Raw genomic sequence first — 14,862 nt, forward strand, 5'->3', positions numbered from 1 at the left:
AACCTTACCTGGAAAGTATATATTATCATGACCCCATTTTATAGATGAGGAAACTGAGATTCAGAAAAGTTTAGTAACTCACAGCTCTAGTAAGTGACAGAGCCTGAATTGACACCAAGTTTGCCGGTCTCCAACTGATGCTTTCTTAGCCCCCATGCTGTCCTTCTCCCCTATATTGCCTGGTACCACCCAGCACACAAATTATAGCTTCCCAGCATTCACTGGAATGAGCCATGACTGTGTGATCTGCCTCCCTATCATTCATTCTCTGTAGCTCCACCATGTTATTCCCCCCAAATTGCTCAGATCTCACCAAATCTCAGGAGGTCAGGGAAAGAGACCAGCAAAAGCTCTGATGAAGGAAAAGCAGTAAATCCAGTTCTTTAATAAATGCAGAACTATTTTATAAAACAAAGGCTGTATCTAGCAAATAGACTGTAGCTATACAATTAATAATCAGCACTTACCATGCATTTTAAATAGCTCTCACCTGACTCTGAGCATCAATACAGAATATGGCTTATGCACCTGTTTATTCTGTTATCCAGAGTGCTGGGCTTTCCTTACTAACTTGCTCTAATAGCTTTAATACAGATTGGCTAACACGATATCATAGAACAGAGATTTTGTGGGATGCAGCACACTCAAAAGCTAAAAAAAAGTGAGATCCCAGATTTGGTTGTAGGAGCTGACTTTTTCTACCAGCTCTGCTGGCTCTTCACCTGATGGCTGACACATGAGGCCTGAGTCCATTGACTCTTGCAGCTTACCATGTTCTTATTGATTTAATCCTTATTTCAGTTAAGACTTTGGTGCCTATGAGGGACAGCCTCACTTGCCCTCTACTCCACCCCCTGCTAGTTTACTTTCCTGTACTTCAAAGACTAGAAATTCAACAACAACATTTTCCAGACTCTCTTGCAGCTAGCATTCTAGATATAAAGTTCCTCTGATTAGATGTACTTACATGAGATCCAGAAGATAAAACAGAAGCAAAAACCATCTTCTTGCCCCTTTTTAAGCTGTTTTTGCTGACAAGCAAGATCATTAAACGTGAGCTCATTTTTTTAGCATTCTAATGTTCAATCTCCAACTTCTTGGGTTTTGAGAGACAATTGGCAGCGGCCACTTTCATATTCTGACTTTCTGAACCCTGGACTGCTGCTATTGAAGTACTTCTTGCACCCCTCTTTCCAGGGGTGATCTCAGAAGTTGTGAGTCAGGCCTGTATTGACCCTTATCTTCCTCCTCCACCTCTTCCTCCATCAACATCAAAACCACTAACATTTCTAGTGTGCTCATTATGTATTACACACTGTACTAAATGCTCTACATAAATTATTTTATTTATACCCCAAAACAACCCTATAAAGAGGTACTATTAATATTCCTTTGTTCCAGATGAGTCTGCTGAGCAGAAAAGGAGATAAATTGCAGAGAATCAGAGCAAAGCTAGTGGGTAAGCAGATAGAGCTGAAATTTGATCCCAGACCTGCCTCACTCCAACGCATGCCTGAGCTCTGCCTCTTTAAAGGTGTTTCAGGACCAGGGACATACTAGCAAATTTTAATTGCCCATATACATTATGTTGCTGAAAGGACATCATTCTTTTCCCTTAAACAATAGAACCATAGAGGTCAGCCTATTTCGTGTCGGGATGTATCTAGATATTGAAGAAGCCTCCAATCTAATTAAATAGAAAGGCAATTAAAAAATCCAAGAGCTATCACTTTGTAAAATTCATTTAAGCCATACCAAGATCACTTTTATTGTAAAAGTTGAAGAATTAAGATGAAAGCAGACACAGCCCCTGGAAGGAGCAGAACTGGGGGAATTTAGACATGCACTTACCAGGCGCTCTGTTAACAGCCAGGTTTCGGAAATGGCTGCCTTTGATCATTTCCACAGATAATCGCCCCGTTGTGGCATTGTAGGACAGCCCCACCAACAGCTCTGGCGCCCCTCCATGAGACAGCGACTGCGTGGATGAGGCACTATCGCTGTGAGAAACGGCAGATGGGCTGAGCGGAGACTCTCCACTCTGGAGGGGAAGAAAAACAAAGAATCCATTGGCTCACGCTGCACTACTCTCTCTTACAGAAAGCTGATATTATGTTTGGTGAAACTGTGGCCCAATCTCAACTGCTGCCAAAAATTACTGAGGAACAGTGCACTCGGTGTGAATGATAATGGGCCTGGGGAGTACAGTCATGGATGACAGCCCCTACATTATTAGCTGACATCTTTGTTTCAAGAGCTGTCTCCATTCAATATTTCCTCTCTGAAGACAAAATGAACAAAGATGTTATTACTAGTGTAAATCAAATCCTCTAAGATACATGGAGAGCTAATAATACATTTAATATAAACCCAAATTCCCTCCTGCGTAATTTGTGCTCGCATGTTTCTATGGAACCCATCTACTCCAGGCATGAGTTCTGTTTCTGTTCTCTGCAGCTTCTTGATGAATGTAGCAACACAGGGGGCATTTTGTCTTCACTAGGCAAGAAATGACCACTGGACGTCTACCACCACATAGAACATTTGGCCCCTAGTTCTGCTTCTTAAGGTTGTTAGAAATATGTCAGATGGTCAGATGCTACATTCTTCCTCCTAAGTAAATAAATAATACTGAAAATGAACACTTTTACAACTGTTTGATAAGGAAGCCAACATGGGGACCGTGGATCTCAGAGACCTTGCAGGCACTAGGTGAGCCCAGGGGAGAGCCCGTACTTTGTTATGTTTATTCAAGTGCATGCGGCTCCGAAGCACCCACATTCATGCATCAGACACATCAGGAGGAGAGCAAAGTAGATCACCAAGCTGATTCTCACCCAGGAAGGGGAAGTAGGAATCAGCCCGGAGGGGGCAAACCAGCCAGCCTCCCAGAGTCATCACCTGTCCCACTAGAAACGAGTCCATTGGACTCTACTCAAGCCTTTCTTCTCAAACATGTAAAATCATTTCCTAAAACTTCTTATCAGGAACTCCAATAAATTAATGTACTAAAAAGAATTAAATATTCTTTACATCTGTAGGAAACTATCCTATTTACCAAGCCATGGGAATCTGGAGTCCTGGGCTTTCATGAAATACAATTTGTAAACTGTAGGGCTGGGTGGTTTTGATAGGTACCTTTCAGCCCCTACTAGATGATGATAATCTAACAATGAAATATTTGCTTAGTTTGGGGTGAGGATCACCCCCTCCCCTTTTCTTCTACAGTAGCATCTACGATGGTACCTGTCACGGCATAGCTTGCGTTTCCCATCGAATTCTGCATTCTTGTAAATCTCTCAGACTATATTACACAGCCCAATGTCTGGCATATAATCATGTTTCAGAAGTAAGTGGTGAATGGAAAATTTTTCACCCTCCAAGTTCTTTCATACTGACTCATTTTCCCCACTTAACTCTGTGCTCCCAGCACATAGCACAGGGCCTGGCACACGGAGACAGGAGAGTGATCAAACCTATCCCTCAGCTTTACAGCGCAAGACTCTTTCTGATCCTCCTGTGGCTTCTGTTTTCCATGGTTTCAGATATACTTTACTCCGAGCTTAAGACAAAAAGAGGGATTTGAGCAGAGATGAGACATGATCTGTCTTGTGTCTTAAATGCGTCATTCTGCCCCCCTTCCTGTGTTGGGAACAGTCTGAGCGGACAAAGGCAGAAGCAGGAGGAACAATAGGAGTCCATTTCAATAATCCAGCAGAGAGTCAGATTCCAGTTTTATTTTGAAGATAGAACCAATATGATTTCAGGTGTCAAGGAGAGAAGTCAAAAGGACTTACAAGAATTTTTTACCTGAGCAATCAAAAGGGTGAAATTGCCTTTAGCCAAGATGGAAAGACTGCAGGTAGAATAGAGCTAGGGAGGCAAAAATCAGGATTTCAAGTCTGGAGATATTAATGTTGAGACACCTACTAAAAATTTAAGTGGCTGGATCTCCCATCTCTACACTCTAGCCTTTCTGGCTTCTTCAACAGTTATGATGAGCTCTTTCCCACCTCCTGACACCTGTATGGACCATTCTCTCTGTAAAAGCCTTGTCCTCCATGTGCCACCAGACTTCTTGGGTTCTGTATTTTATCACCACTACAAATGAATTTTCTCTGATTCTTCATAACAAACAGCAGACTCTGTCACTCTTTTTGCTTGCCTGCCTTGGTTTACCTATTGTTACCCTCCTCCACCACACGGGAAGCTCGCCAAGGACAGAGGCACTACCTGTTTTGTTCTTTCCTGCATCCCCTTTACCTATGCAGTACTGACATAGAGGAGGCACTCAGTAAACATTTTTTAATGGATTACTTGATTGGAACTACAGCCCAAGACATATACCTGATCTTTTTCACATGGTCTTTAAAAGGTCATACTCACACTAGGTGACACACAACCCACAGCAATAGTGGGGTTGCCCATCTTGTAGACATGCATGTTGCACTGTCTTTCCTAGAAACCCCATGGGATGCAGAGGATTGGGCACATGGAGGAGCTTGGTCATATAAATGGAAGGTCTTAGAAGTGCCTGGTGTTGTGGGATACTGGTGCAGCCTGCTTAGGCACACTTGTTTAGAATCTCATCTTGAGAGTGCCATCGTTTAGATTCATCTAGTACAGGGGTCTCCAAACTTTTTTCAATGTTTTTCACCAAGGGCCATATGCAGCAAAATACACAAACAGCCGGGCCACTCACTCGAGGTGAAGTACGTGATGCCTCACCTGGTTTATTTAAGTAAACTAAATCTATTTTGGGAATTTGCTGCGGGCCAATTAACAATGGATTGTGGGCCGCAGTGGGCCCGCGGGCCACAGTGTGGACACCGCTGATCTAATGCATCCCGGGGGCAGAGTCGGGGGATGGGCAGTAGGATCATTTATTAGCTAACCAAAAGGCCTAGACGCCTCTCCCAGTTTTCTTATGCCCTCTCTCACATTGTGCTGCCATTTCCTAAAATAAACAGGGAATATAGACTTCGGGTTAATAGAAAAGATGGCACGAAAAATGCATTCTAGCATGAAGTGCAAACCATGGCTTATAAGGATGAGGAGAACCAAATGGAAAATTAAATTAACATGTTTGCATTCATAGGCTGAATATACTAAATCAAGAGCTGATAATTCCACATCCTTGAACACACCATTCATGGCACCACTTAACATACTCACACTGATATTACTTCTTGGCTCCAGAACTAGAGTCACTTTCATTTCCCCTTCTGGGCGCAGATGGCTGAGATAGAATAGCTTCTCCCCCATCATTCTCTCACGGGTCATCTTCCGGGCAGCGTACAGGCGGAAGCGGATGGCACTGGCGGCCATCTCTCTGGGCTCTAGTTTGGTGAAGGTGACCTTCTCCTTGAAGACAGGGTTGGGACCCCTCTGTATGCTCGTCCTGCCCCTCTGTTTCTTACTGGGCAGCAGCACTACGTGAACTTGCCAGGAGTTGATGCCACTTCGGTCCTTATCCGGGAGGCCCTGTGCTCTCACAATCGTCACTGTGAGCTTCTGGCTGGCAGCTCTATATTCAAAGATGACATCCATGTCACCACACTTTGAGATGGGCTCCGGGACCCCAGATGGCACCTGAAAATTGGTCCCATCCTGCTCCTGTTGCAGACAGAGGAAAAGGTTAGGAATAGAAGTGATAAGGCCCCTCCGTACTCCTTCAGAACCCCATACTTTCTGACTGTTAGCACGGGTCCCTCAACATTAGCAAGGTGTGTTTACAGGTCTGTCTCTCCATTAGACTGAATTTTTTGAGAACACTGTGCCTGACATACATGAGCCTTCATGAATACTTTTGGAATGAATGAACAAACTTTTATATTTTGCAAAGAATTGTCATATATACTGCCTCTCAAAATGCACGACTGACCACTATAATTGAAACCAACTGAGATACTATGTCTAAAATTAGCCATGTACAGAACTGCCAGGAGGTAACTGTTTCTTGAGTCCCCAGGAGAAACAGTTGAGCCTGGGCTTGTCCTCCATGGGCCAGGACCTCCAAAAGACAAGAACCCTAACAAAATGGGGTCATGGACAGGTGATCCTTCAGTACATATTCAACCTACAAGGGAGAAAGGTTTAGAGTAGAGCTTCTCAAATGTTCATGTGGACTTGAATCCAATAGGGATTCTGATTCAGTAGGAATCAGAGGGTGGAGCCTGAGATTCTGCATTTCTCAGACGATTGCAAGGATGTCACAGGTGACCTCAAATCACACTTTGAGTAGCAAGGGTTTAGGAGGGCTTCCCCAGCAGCCATTTAGCAAACAGCAACACTGGACTAGGAGACAGAATACCTGGGCTGAATATATACACAAGTGCCAAGCAGAAAGCATAAGTCTATCACGGACTAGCTTTTTTACCCTGGCCATGTAGGCCATCCTCTCTGTAATCTAGCTGAAAGATGAGCAGTAAGATGCTTACTTCACTGAGTGGTGTTAATAGACGTGGAAAAATATGTGGCTCAGACCAGATTCCATAAATACCTAGTCCCATTGCTAGACTGGTGCTACCCATTTTCCAACAGGCTTTCCTCATTATGAAATATTACCCTTACACAGCAATTCACCTGTAGCCAGCCAGATCTGATGACTTCACTGAGAAAACTGAGCTGAACTGCATTTACTGTAATGAACCACCCTCCAACAAACTATAAATAATGTCAACCTAATTTGATTTTTCTTCTGAAGGCATGACATTTACCCATAAATAAACTTTGGTCTGATTCTCATTGTAAATCAGAATCAGTTCTTATTTATGTAATGGAACGCCAAACTTTGCTAATTTAAAGACCTCTTTCTTTTAAATATATAGGTAAAAGTGTGCGTTTCTCTAGAATGGGACAGCCTTAGGAATCCCAGATCTACCACTTACTACCTTGATTATGTTGGGCAAGTTATTTAATCCTTTCCACTTTCTATTTTTCTCAACAGTAAAATAGGGAAGATAGCTACTTTATAGGGTTATTGTGAAAATTAAAGGACTCGATACATAGGAGACATCTAATAAATGCCCTCTCTTTTAATATGCACATTAGTCTACCAAGAAAATTTAGGCTTCTTGCAAAAAAGGGAAGCTTCTTTTAGCTTTTCCTCTGAGCATGCATTCATGTGTGTGTTTCTATTCAGAGGTACTTAGTTTCAGGTGATAAAATTGGTTGCTATAGAGACTTTTGAATACAACTGACTAGTGTAGATACAATATTAGAAGCAAGTCTCCAAGGAGTTAGGCCAACTCAAAAATCAAGTCACAGTCTTCTGTTAAAACTCCTCTTTCTTTTAGCCTACTCTTGATCATCTGCATCGCCTGCTGGACCATCTGTAATAATAGCTAGCATCCACTAAGCCCTCCCTTATGTCAAGTAACATTCTAAACCCTTTAGAGACTCTGAAAGCCCACTTGTATGCATTTCAGACCTTGGCCTCACCTTTTGTTCCATCTTTCCCAACAGGCACAGCGTGTCTGGGCTCTAAGTGGCTTCAGTCTGGCACAAACCCCCAGTCTCACCTCCTGCCATAAAATGGAACTCTCAGCTCCCATCACATGCTCTCTGTCAGTGTCAAGGCTTGGAAAGCTACAGAATCCTGCTTGGCACTCATATACATAAAGTTCAGAGAGAGTCAGCGGGTTAATCCCCATGCAGTCAGCTTTTCTCCCTTTGAAAGACATCCTAAGACTAGTTTATACAGCTTCTTAGAGTATCGTCCCACAACACGAGCCATAAGTCACACTCACTGATGGCCAACTCGAGGTCACCTTTTCACACTGACTCTTTCTTCTTCCCTGCCTCACTGCTTTGTCCCTCGCTCTTCCATAGGATGGCATGTCCTAACAATGTAGGCTCTGCTTTTTGGGAAATCTAGCTAAGAAACATTATCTTTTAAAGTATTTACATTAACCTAATGAGGTAGGTATTTTAATATCTTCATTTTATGGGGGAGGACAATAAGACCTAGAAAGGCTTAGTAACTCACTCCCTGTCCCCAACATCATATGCCCAGGACTATCCAAGGTTTACCAGTATTAATGCTCAAAATTCCAAACTTCTTGTTAAACCATGATGTCTCCCTTCTTTTCCCACAAACCGTTCACCATAGCTATTTATAAGCGTATTAGATAGTAATAAAAAGGGAACAAGATGAGAGATGGGAATTGGAAACACTACTTTGAATTTCACATCCTTTTAGGTCCCTGCTCTTAATATTAGTTAATAGTTCTCAGTTTTGTCATCAATGTCAATGCCAAGGTAAAAATATCTTAGTTAATGAGTATCTCTCTACTTATCTATCAGGCTATCTATTCAGATAAATGCTCACTGCACCAGTAGGCTTGTGGTGAAGTCTTGCGGGGGTGCGAGGGGGGGGTAGGGGGAAAGAGGGGGAGCGGTACTCTGAAATAACAGAGTAAGACACAGCTCCGGGCCACAGCCAGGATTCTAAATGGGAACAATCCAGGCAGCAGTCCATGAAAACTGGGATTTGTGGCCTGAAATGAAGATTTGTGAAGGCTGATATTTTCGTAGCAATTAATTATTTCAACACACTTTACCTATCACCAGGCAACTAAAGGTGCCCCCCATGTGGGTACTGTTAATACCACTCATCCATCTGACCTTCCTGCAAGGTAAAAATCTCTTCATTTTTATCCCCATTTGGCAGATTTTAATTAACTTCTCAAGGCCAACCAGTTAATCAGTGGGAAGCAGAGATGAAAAGTGGGACACCTGGCTCCCTGCGTGCACAACTTCACCAGCCACCCCCCCATTGTCTTCCCTGCCAGCCTTGGGCCTGCAGGAAAAAACTGATGGCCTTTTCCAACAGAGAAGAACAGCACTTGGAAATCCATCAGCCTAACAGGTAGTCATACTGCATGACCGGTTTCCTTCTGAGGTAAAATAAATGATTCTTTTAACTCTAATATCCCAGGTTTTTCTCTAAGATGGGAACACTTGTGCCACGTTGCCAAAACCCATTGTAGGTTTAAAGATTTTTCTATCAAATTGAAAGCCTTTCTGTTTTAGTAAGATAGTGTTGATGTCATCTGTGTGGCCCTCAGTAAACAGACCCACAATATGTTCCCAATGCCAGACACACAGAGTAGACAGGGTTCTTAATACAGCTAAGAGGCAAATAAATCAATTCTTAAAAGGTGAGCTAAGCCTGCCAAGCAGGCAGTTACAGGAACTGCCTCCGAGCTGCATTTCAGGTTCTACTGTAAGAACACCCAATTACAGTTTTTGTCTCAAAATAGACAGGAAACTGAATGGAGCACAGAGAGATATCTGGTATTTTTGGAGTCTGAGAACATTTAGTGCCCTCAACACCAAGTCTTTTATTGAAACTTGATGAGGCAGGCAAATGGGTGATTACCTAGAGAAAGCAAGTCCCAGTCTGCTGGCACAGTGACCAGGGAACAGAGTATCACTAGGCAGGTAAACAGTTCTATTTTGTTTTGGTGGTGAGAGAGCCAAAAGAGAGTATTTTTAAACGTTAAATGTTACTGTGTGGGATTTGTACGACTCTCAGCGGTAAACCGACAGGGAAACAGAATTTATTTTTTACAGACCATAAGGTTAATAGCTTTGGGTGTCTCCGTATGAAGAGCTGCTTTTAACAAGCCACAAACCACGTATCTGAGTTACCATCTCGGTCCTTAACGGGAACACCAGCACACGGGTGTGCATGCACATGTGCACACCTCCTTACACAACCTCTACACACACCAGTGCATTAGCACTAAGGCTTTGGAACATGGTTTTCTGTGATTTTTTTTTCTTCTCCTTGATAAGCATTTGGTGTGTAGGACACTCCAGGTCCTAATAAGAGATTCATCCTGTTTATTTTCTGGCAGATGGATGCTACCAAAATCCATTCACCTTCCTCCTTTCTCTATCCCCACAAATTATATTCAAGTTTTATATACTTATATGACTTATTTCATCAAAATTAATTTCAAAGTAAGTATTAGACACCACTATTTAATATCTCCTACTGTCACAGAATCATAATAGGAGGGATCCAGCTAATAAAGAATAACCATAAGTGCCTGTAAGATAAAACAATGCTTGTAAAAATCCTTATCACAGTGCCTGGCACATGGTAATTGCTTAATAAATAATAATTTCTATCATCAGCACCTCTAGTCACACCTCTGGTTGGGTAGGAATACTCTGGAGTAAGTTTTAATTGAAAAATAAATGTAGACACATCTTGTATCACAGATTTATTTCAAAAAGCAAAGTCCGTGGCTAGAGGGTCATTACAAACTACTGCCATCTTCTAGACCTTCCATTTAATTCCAAGCTAACAAATATACTCCTATCGCAAGATCCTCATCATAATATAATGTATAATTTATTGTGTAATTTCATTTGGAGGGCAACTGTAGTTTAGTTTAATTTTCAAATAATTCTCATATTCAAATAATCATTACTCAAGATATGGAGTACATAAAAAGAGACTCCCCTTAATTGAAACCACGAAGGAAATAAACCAGTCTCTCTCTAAAGAACTAAAAACTCCTTTATATAAAAAAACAAGACTGATTGTTGTTGGTCCCATTCTGCTACCATTCTTCTTTGATTTTTCCATTTTTATAGAAATTATGATTATTTTATTGGTACACCTTGGGGTTGGGCCTTGGTCATCTAAACAAAAAATTATGTCAAATAAAGTTTCTTTAGGTCTTTACTTTTCAAGGCACTGCTTCCTTTTTGGAGAAATTCTTTTCTTGAGGGCTGGGAGAGGGGGAGGAGAGCAAGAACTAGAGAGCACATAATGGCCAAGCAAGAAAAAATGGAAAACAAATCACTTGCCTCTGGACTCCACAGAGAGGAGCTGTCTGTGGCATAGGAGTCTTCAAGTCCACGGTTATTAAAAACAGTTTCCATCTCCAAGCTGCCCTCTGTGGACTGGCGACTGAGGCTGTGGACCACACTCGGGGTCTCTTGGGGAGATGTGCTATGGTGCCTGGTATCTCCCACCTCACAATGGGACCGTGAGTGGGCAGAAATGGGGTCCTCATCACCATAAGACAGATTCTCAGAATACTGCAGGTGGCTGGCTCCATCCACATCTGAAGTTGCAATAAGAAAACTATTTCAACTGTGTTATTATTTTACACCTTTGGACCTAGAGAAACGGAGCATTAGCAACTATACCAGTAAAGGCCTCAAAAACAAAACTCACCAAATAAACCTGCAGAAACATAATTCCATTCATAGGATGGATAAACTTGGCCCATATAATCAAAAAGACAATTAGTTCATTATGTGGTGTAGAAGGTTAAACACCTTCTAATAATGTGTGTATAAAAGATGTCTATTTCTGTTAGGAGGATAAAATAAATACATTAGCATTTTGTTGGCGCTAATGACCAAAGGTTTCGGGGACGGACCTACAAAACAAGAACAGCAATCTACTATGGAGATCGTGTGGTCTCCTGACTACCATTCCTCATTTTCTCTTCCTCGTTCACCATATTACCCTCTGCTCAAAACGCTTCAGTGGTTATCTCAAGGAACCGTTTGATCCATGGAAAGAACACTGGACTTGGATTCAAACAAGGTGGGTTTAAATCCTAGCTCTGGGTTAAGAACTTGAACAATCTGAATTGTCTGAGTCTTTGTTTCCTTATCTATAAAAATGATGACACAAGCCATCAGAAAGATACGTTAAATAATATCTGCTGATAACTAAGAAGCCTTCCATAAATATTAGCCTTGCTTACTTTTCTGGCCCAAACTAGCCTCATCCAACCCAGCAATCCTTGTTTTCTACTACCTCCCGACTCCCTCTCACCTGAGGTCCCACTGGCTCATGAAAATGCTACTTGTGTATTTCTGTTCACAGAGATCCTCAAACCCCCCTTCTTGTCCTTTCCTTCCTGTCCATAGAAAGCCCCAACAATTCCTGAATCTTCCTTGACTCCTTCAAACTCAGTGTTTTTCTCTTCCTCCTCCTCCTTCTTTCCTCTTCTCTCCTCCCACTCCCGCTCTTGCTCTCTCTTGCTTTCTCAGTACTTCCTCACTCTGTTCATCCCCTGCGTCTCCTTCAATGTCTAGGTTACCCTCAAATAGTAAGGGTAAAACTGACAGGGTCTTCCTAAGCTACTGCTTTTACCCTGACTTGCCTCCTACACTGAAAAAGCAGCCAAAAATAAAGAGTCTTCTCTTTGGCCTCCAGATTCTCCCCAGTAGCCCCCATTACAGGATGAGAGAAAATTAGAGATACAGATATGTGAGTGGATGACAAAGTATATATCACAAATTCAGCTCTTATTTATACACTGCATGGCAGCAATTGTTTCCACTGTTAGTCTTAAAGCATCAGTTAGAACGTAAGCTCCTTGAAAGCACCAAACCACATACATCTACTGCACAATCTTTATCTACCAGGGGATTTCACTAAACCCTCAAAGAACTTCAAAGGCTAGGAAGGAAACAAATACTTCAAGCAGCCAGGTGTGTATGGAGTGGTGGTGACAGTGGTTTATCAGACAGTATATCACCTACGTATAATAAACATGTAAACTTAAAAATATATTATTACCTTTTCAGACAAACCATATAAAAATATCTTCTGGCAGACTTGATCCTGAGTGCACAACTTCAGACTCCTAAATTGTGATTTTGCAAAACCACGGCAAGCCATTGAAAAGCTCCCCTATCTGCCTTGTTATTCTTAATAATTCAGTTCAAACCCCTTGGAAATACTTTCAAGGGACACCATAATATTTTTACATCACACTTTCAGTTATTTAGCAAACACACTTTTAAAAAAAAGCCACAGAAAATGATAGAACAAGGGATATGCCACATGTAAAACTCTACATAAAGCAGAATTTTCCTCTAAGGCTCTAATTAGTACATCTATTCCTTACATACATGAACACTAAAATGTCCTATTAAACAGTAGGTCATCCATCAACGTGTGTAGCACCCAGCAGGATTTCAGCACAAAATCTAACTTTGCCGAGAAATTACCCCCATAAAATTGTCTCATGATTTCAGCTCCTACAGTGATAATACCTAGATCAGTAATAAGAGAATTTTGAAAAGCTACATTAAGCCTTGAAAAACTATTCATAACTGAAAAACATAAGAACTATATTAATGTAACACACCATTGTCCCTGACAGACATTCAAGGATGAATTAGAAAAATAAGTCTGGAGTACAAGTCAAGTTGCAAGGAGGAGGAAAGGGAAAGGTGATTCGCCGTTACATAAAGTAGTCTTGCCATGCTTTAAATTAAAGCAGATCATGTCACCTTAAACACATACCGGAAAGTAATTGCCTGTTGTCAGGGAAATGCAATCCTATCTTGGCTTCTTAGAAATTACAGGGCATAATTATGCCACATCAACCATGTGTCTTTCAGCGGAGAAATTCTTGACTTTGTTTAGCTCATATCCCACTTTGATGGAGTGTAACCAATTCTTTTACATTCCCAAACTCATCTATCCCACCACTATCCAGATCCAAATACTTTTGCTTACCATCTAGGATTAATTAATTAATTAATTTTTATTGGGGAATATTGGGGAACAACAGTGTGTTTTTCTAGGGCCCATCAGCCCAAGTCATTGTCCTTCAATCTGGTTGTGGAGGGCACAGCTCAGCTCCAAGTCCAGTTGCCGTTTTCAATCTTAGTTGCAGGGGGCACAGCCCAGCTTCCCATGTGGGAATTGAACCGGCAACCTTGTTGTTCAGAGCTCGCGCTCTAACCAATTGAACCCTCCGGCTGCCCCTCTGATGGTCAGTTTTATGTGTGAAGGTGGCTAGCTTACAGGCCCCAATTATTCAATCACACACTAATTTAGGTGTCGCTATGAAAGTACTTTGTAGATGTTAGTAAAGGCCTTAAGAAGTTGACTGTAAGTAAAGGCGATTATCCTATGCATACATAATCAGCCCATTGAAACACCTTAAAAGGAGAACTGAGGGGTCCCTGGAGAAGAAATTTCACCTGTGGACTGCAGCTTCGGCTCATACCTGAGAGGTCCAGCCTACCTGTCCCAACAGCCTGTCCTATGCATTTCAGAGCTGTGTGATTTTGTTGCCCCGCCAGCCCCCACAAGTGCATAAGCTAATTCTTTGCAATAGATCTCGTTATTTACATATATACATATACACATATATATTACATATATACATATATGTAATATATATGTGCATATATACATACATACTATATATATATATATATATATATATATATATATATATACACACACACACACCACACATATCACCTTGATATATATAAAATCCTGACTGATACACCATTCTGACAAAATTGACCACAGATTCTGAGGATAATTAAGCTTTTTTTAATGACACCAGGAAGGTGTCATTAGCTTTTATGTAATATCCTAAGAACTAAATATTCACAAGCAAAAATAAGGCCTTGCACAAAAACAGAGGACTAAAACTCCAGTAAGTGAACTATTACTCTGCAGCCCACCTTTCATGCTTAAAGACCAGATGCACAGCCTCCGATCCAGATCACTTAACACAAACACTTGGCTGGAAAATGAAGATTGTACTGCCTTGGTTCTAATAACCTCACCACTCAATAAGAATAAAGGCTCTCATTTAAGATTTTACATGAGACAACCTACCAGTAACTCATTTATGGTTCAGATTTGGACCTTTAATTTCACTGGTCCAATATAAAGTAAGAATTGCCTACAATTAAATTTGATCTTAGAAAATCATGTTTAAGGTAGAGTAAAAACTAGCTAAATTGATAGAGAACAGGCAAAAAAACAAAAAACAAAAAACCCTCTCCGCGGTGCACACTTAATCGCTTCATTATTCTTTATTGCTGAAACACAGTCGCTGA

At 41.3% G+C, this 14,862-nt stretch overlaps 1 protein-coding gene across 3 annotated transcripts in view; it reads right to left on the reverse strand.

Moving 5' to 3' along the window:
• SYT16 (synaptotagmin 16) overlaps window positions 1–14,862 on the reverse strand; it is a 221,021-nt gene that overhangs the window by 16,421 nt on the left and 189,738 nt on the right. For all 3 annotated transcript variants that reach the window (XM_033106917.1, XM_033106915.1, XM_033106914.1), the window contains 3 exons: window positions 10,831–11,090; window positions 5,176–5,616; window positions 1,852–2,041 (listed from right to left, as the gene is read on the reverse strand). In XM_033106917.1, the coding sequence (XP_032962808.1) occupies window positions 1,852–2,041; window positions 5,176–5,616; window positions 10,831–11,090 (891 nt within the window). The remainder of the gene's footprint in view (window positions 1–1,851; window positions 2,042–5,175; window positions 5,617–10,830; window positions 11,091–14,862) is intronic.

The sequence above is a fragment of the Rhinolophus ferrumequinum genome, chromosome 6 (genome assembly GCF_004115265.2).
Source record: "Rhinolophus ferrumequinum isolate MPI-CBG mRhiFer1 chromosome 6, mRhiFer1_v1.p, whole genome shotgun sequence".
Lineage (NCBI taxonomy): Eukaryota > Metazoa > Chordata > Mammalia > Chiroptera > Rhinolophidae > Rhinolophus > Rhinolophus ferrumequinum.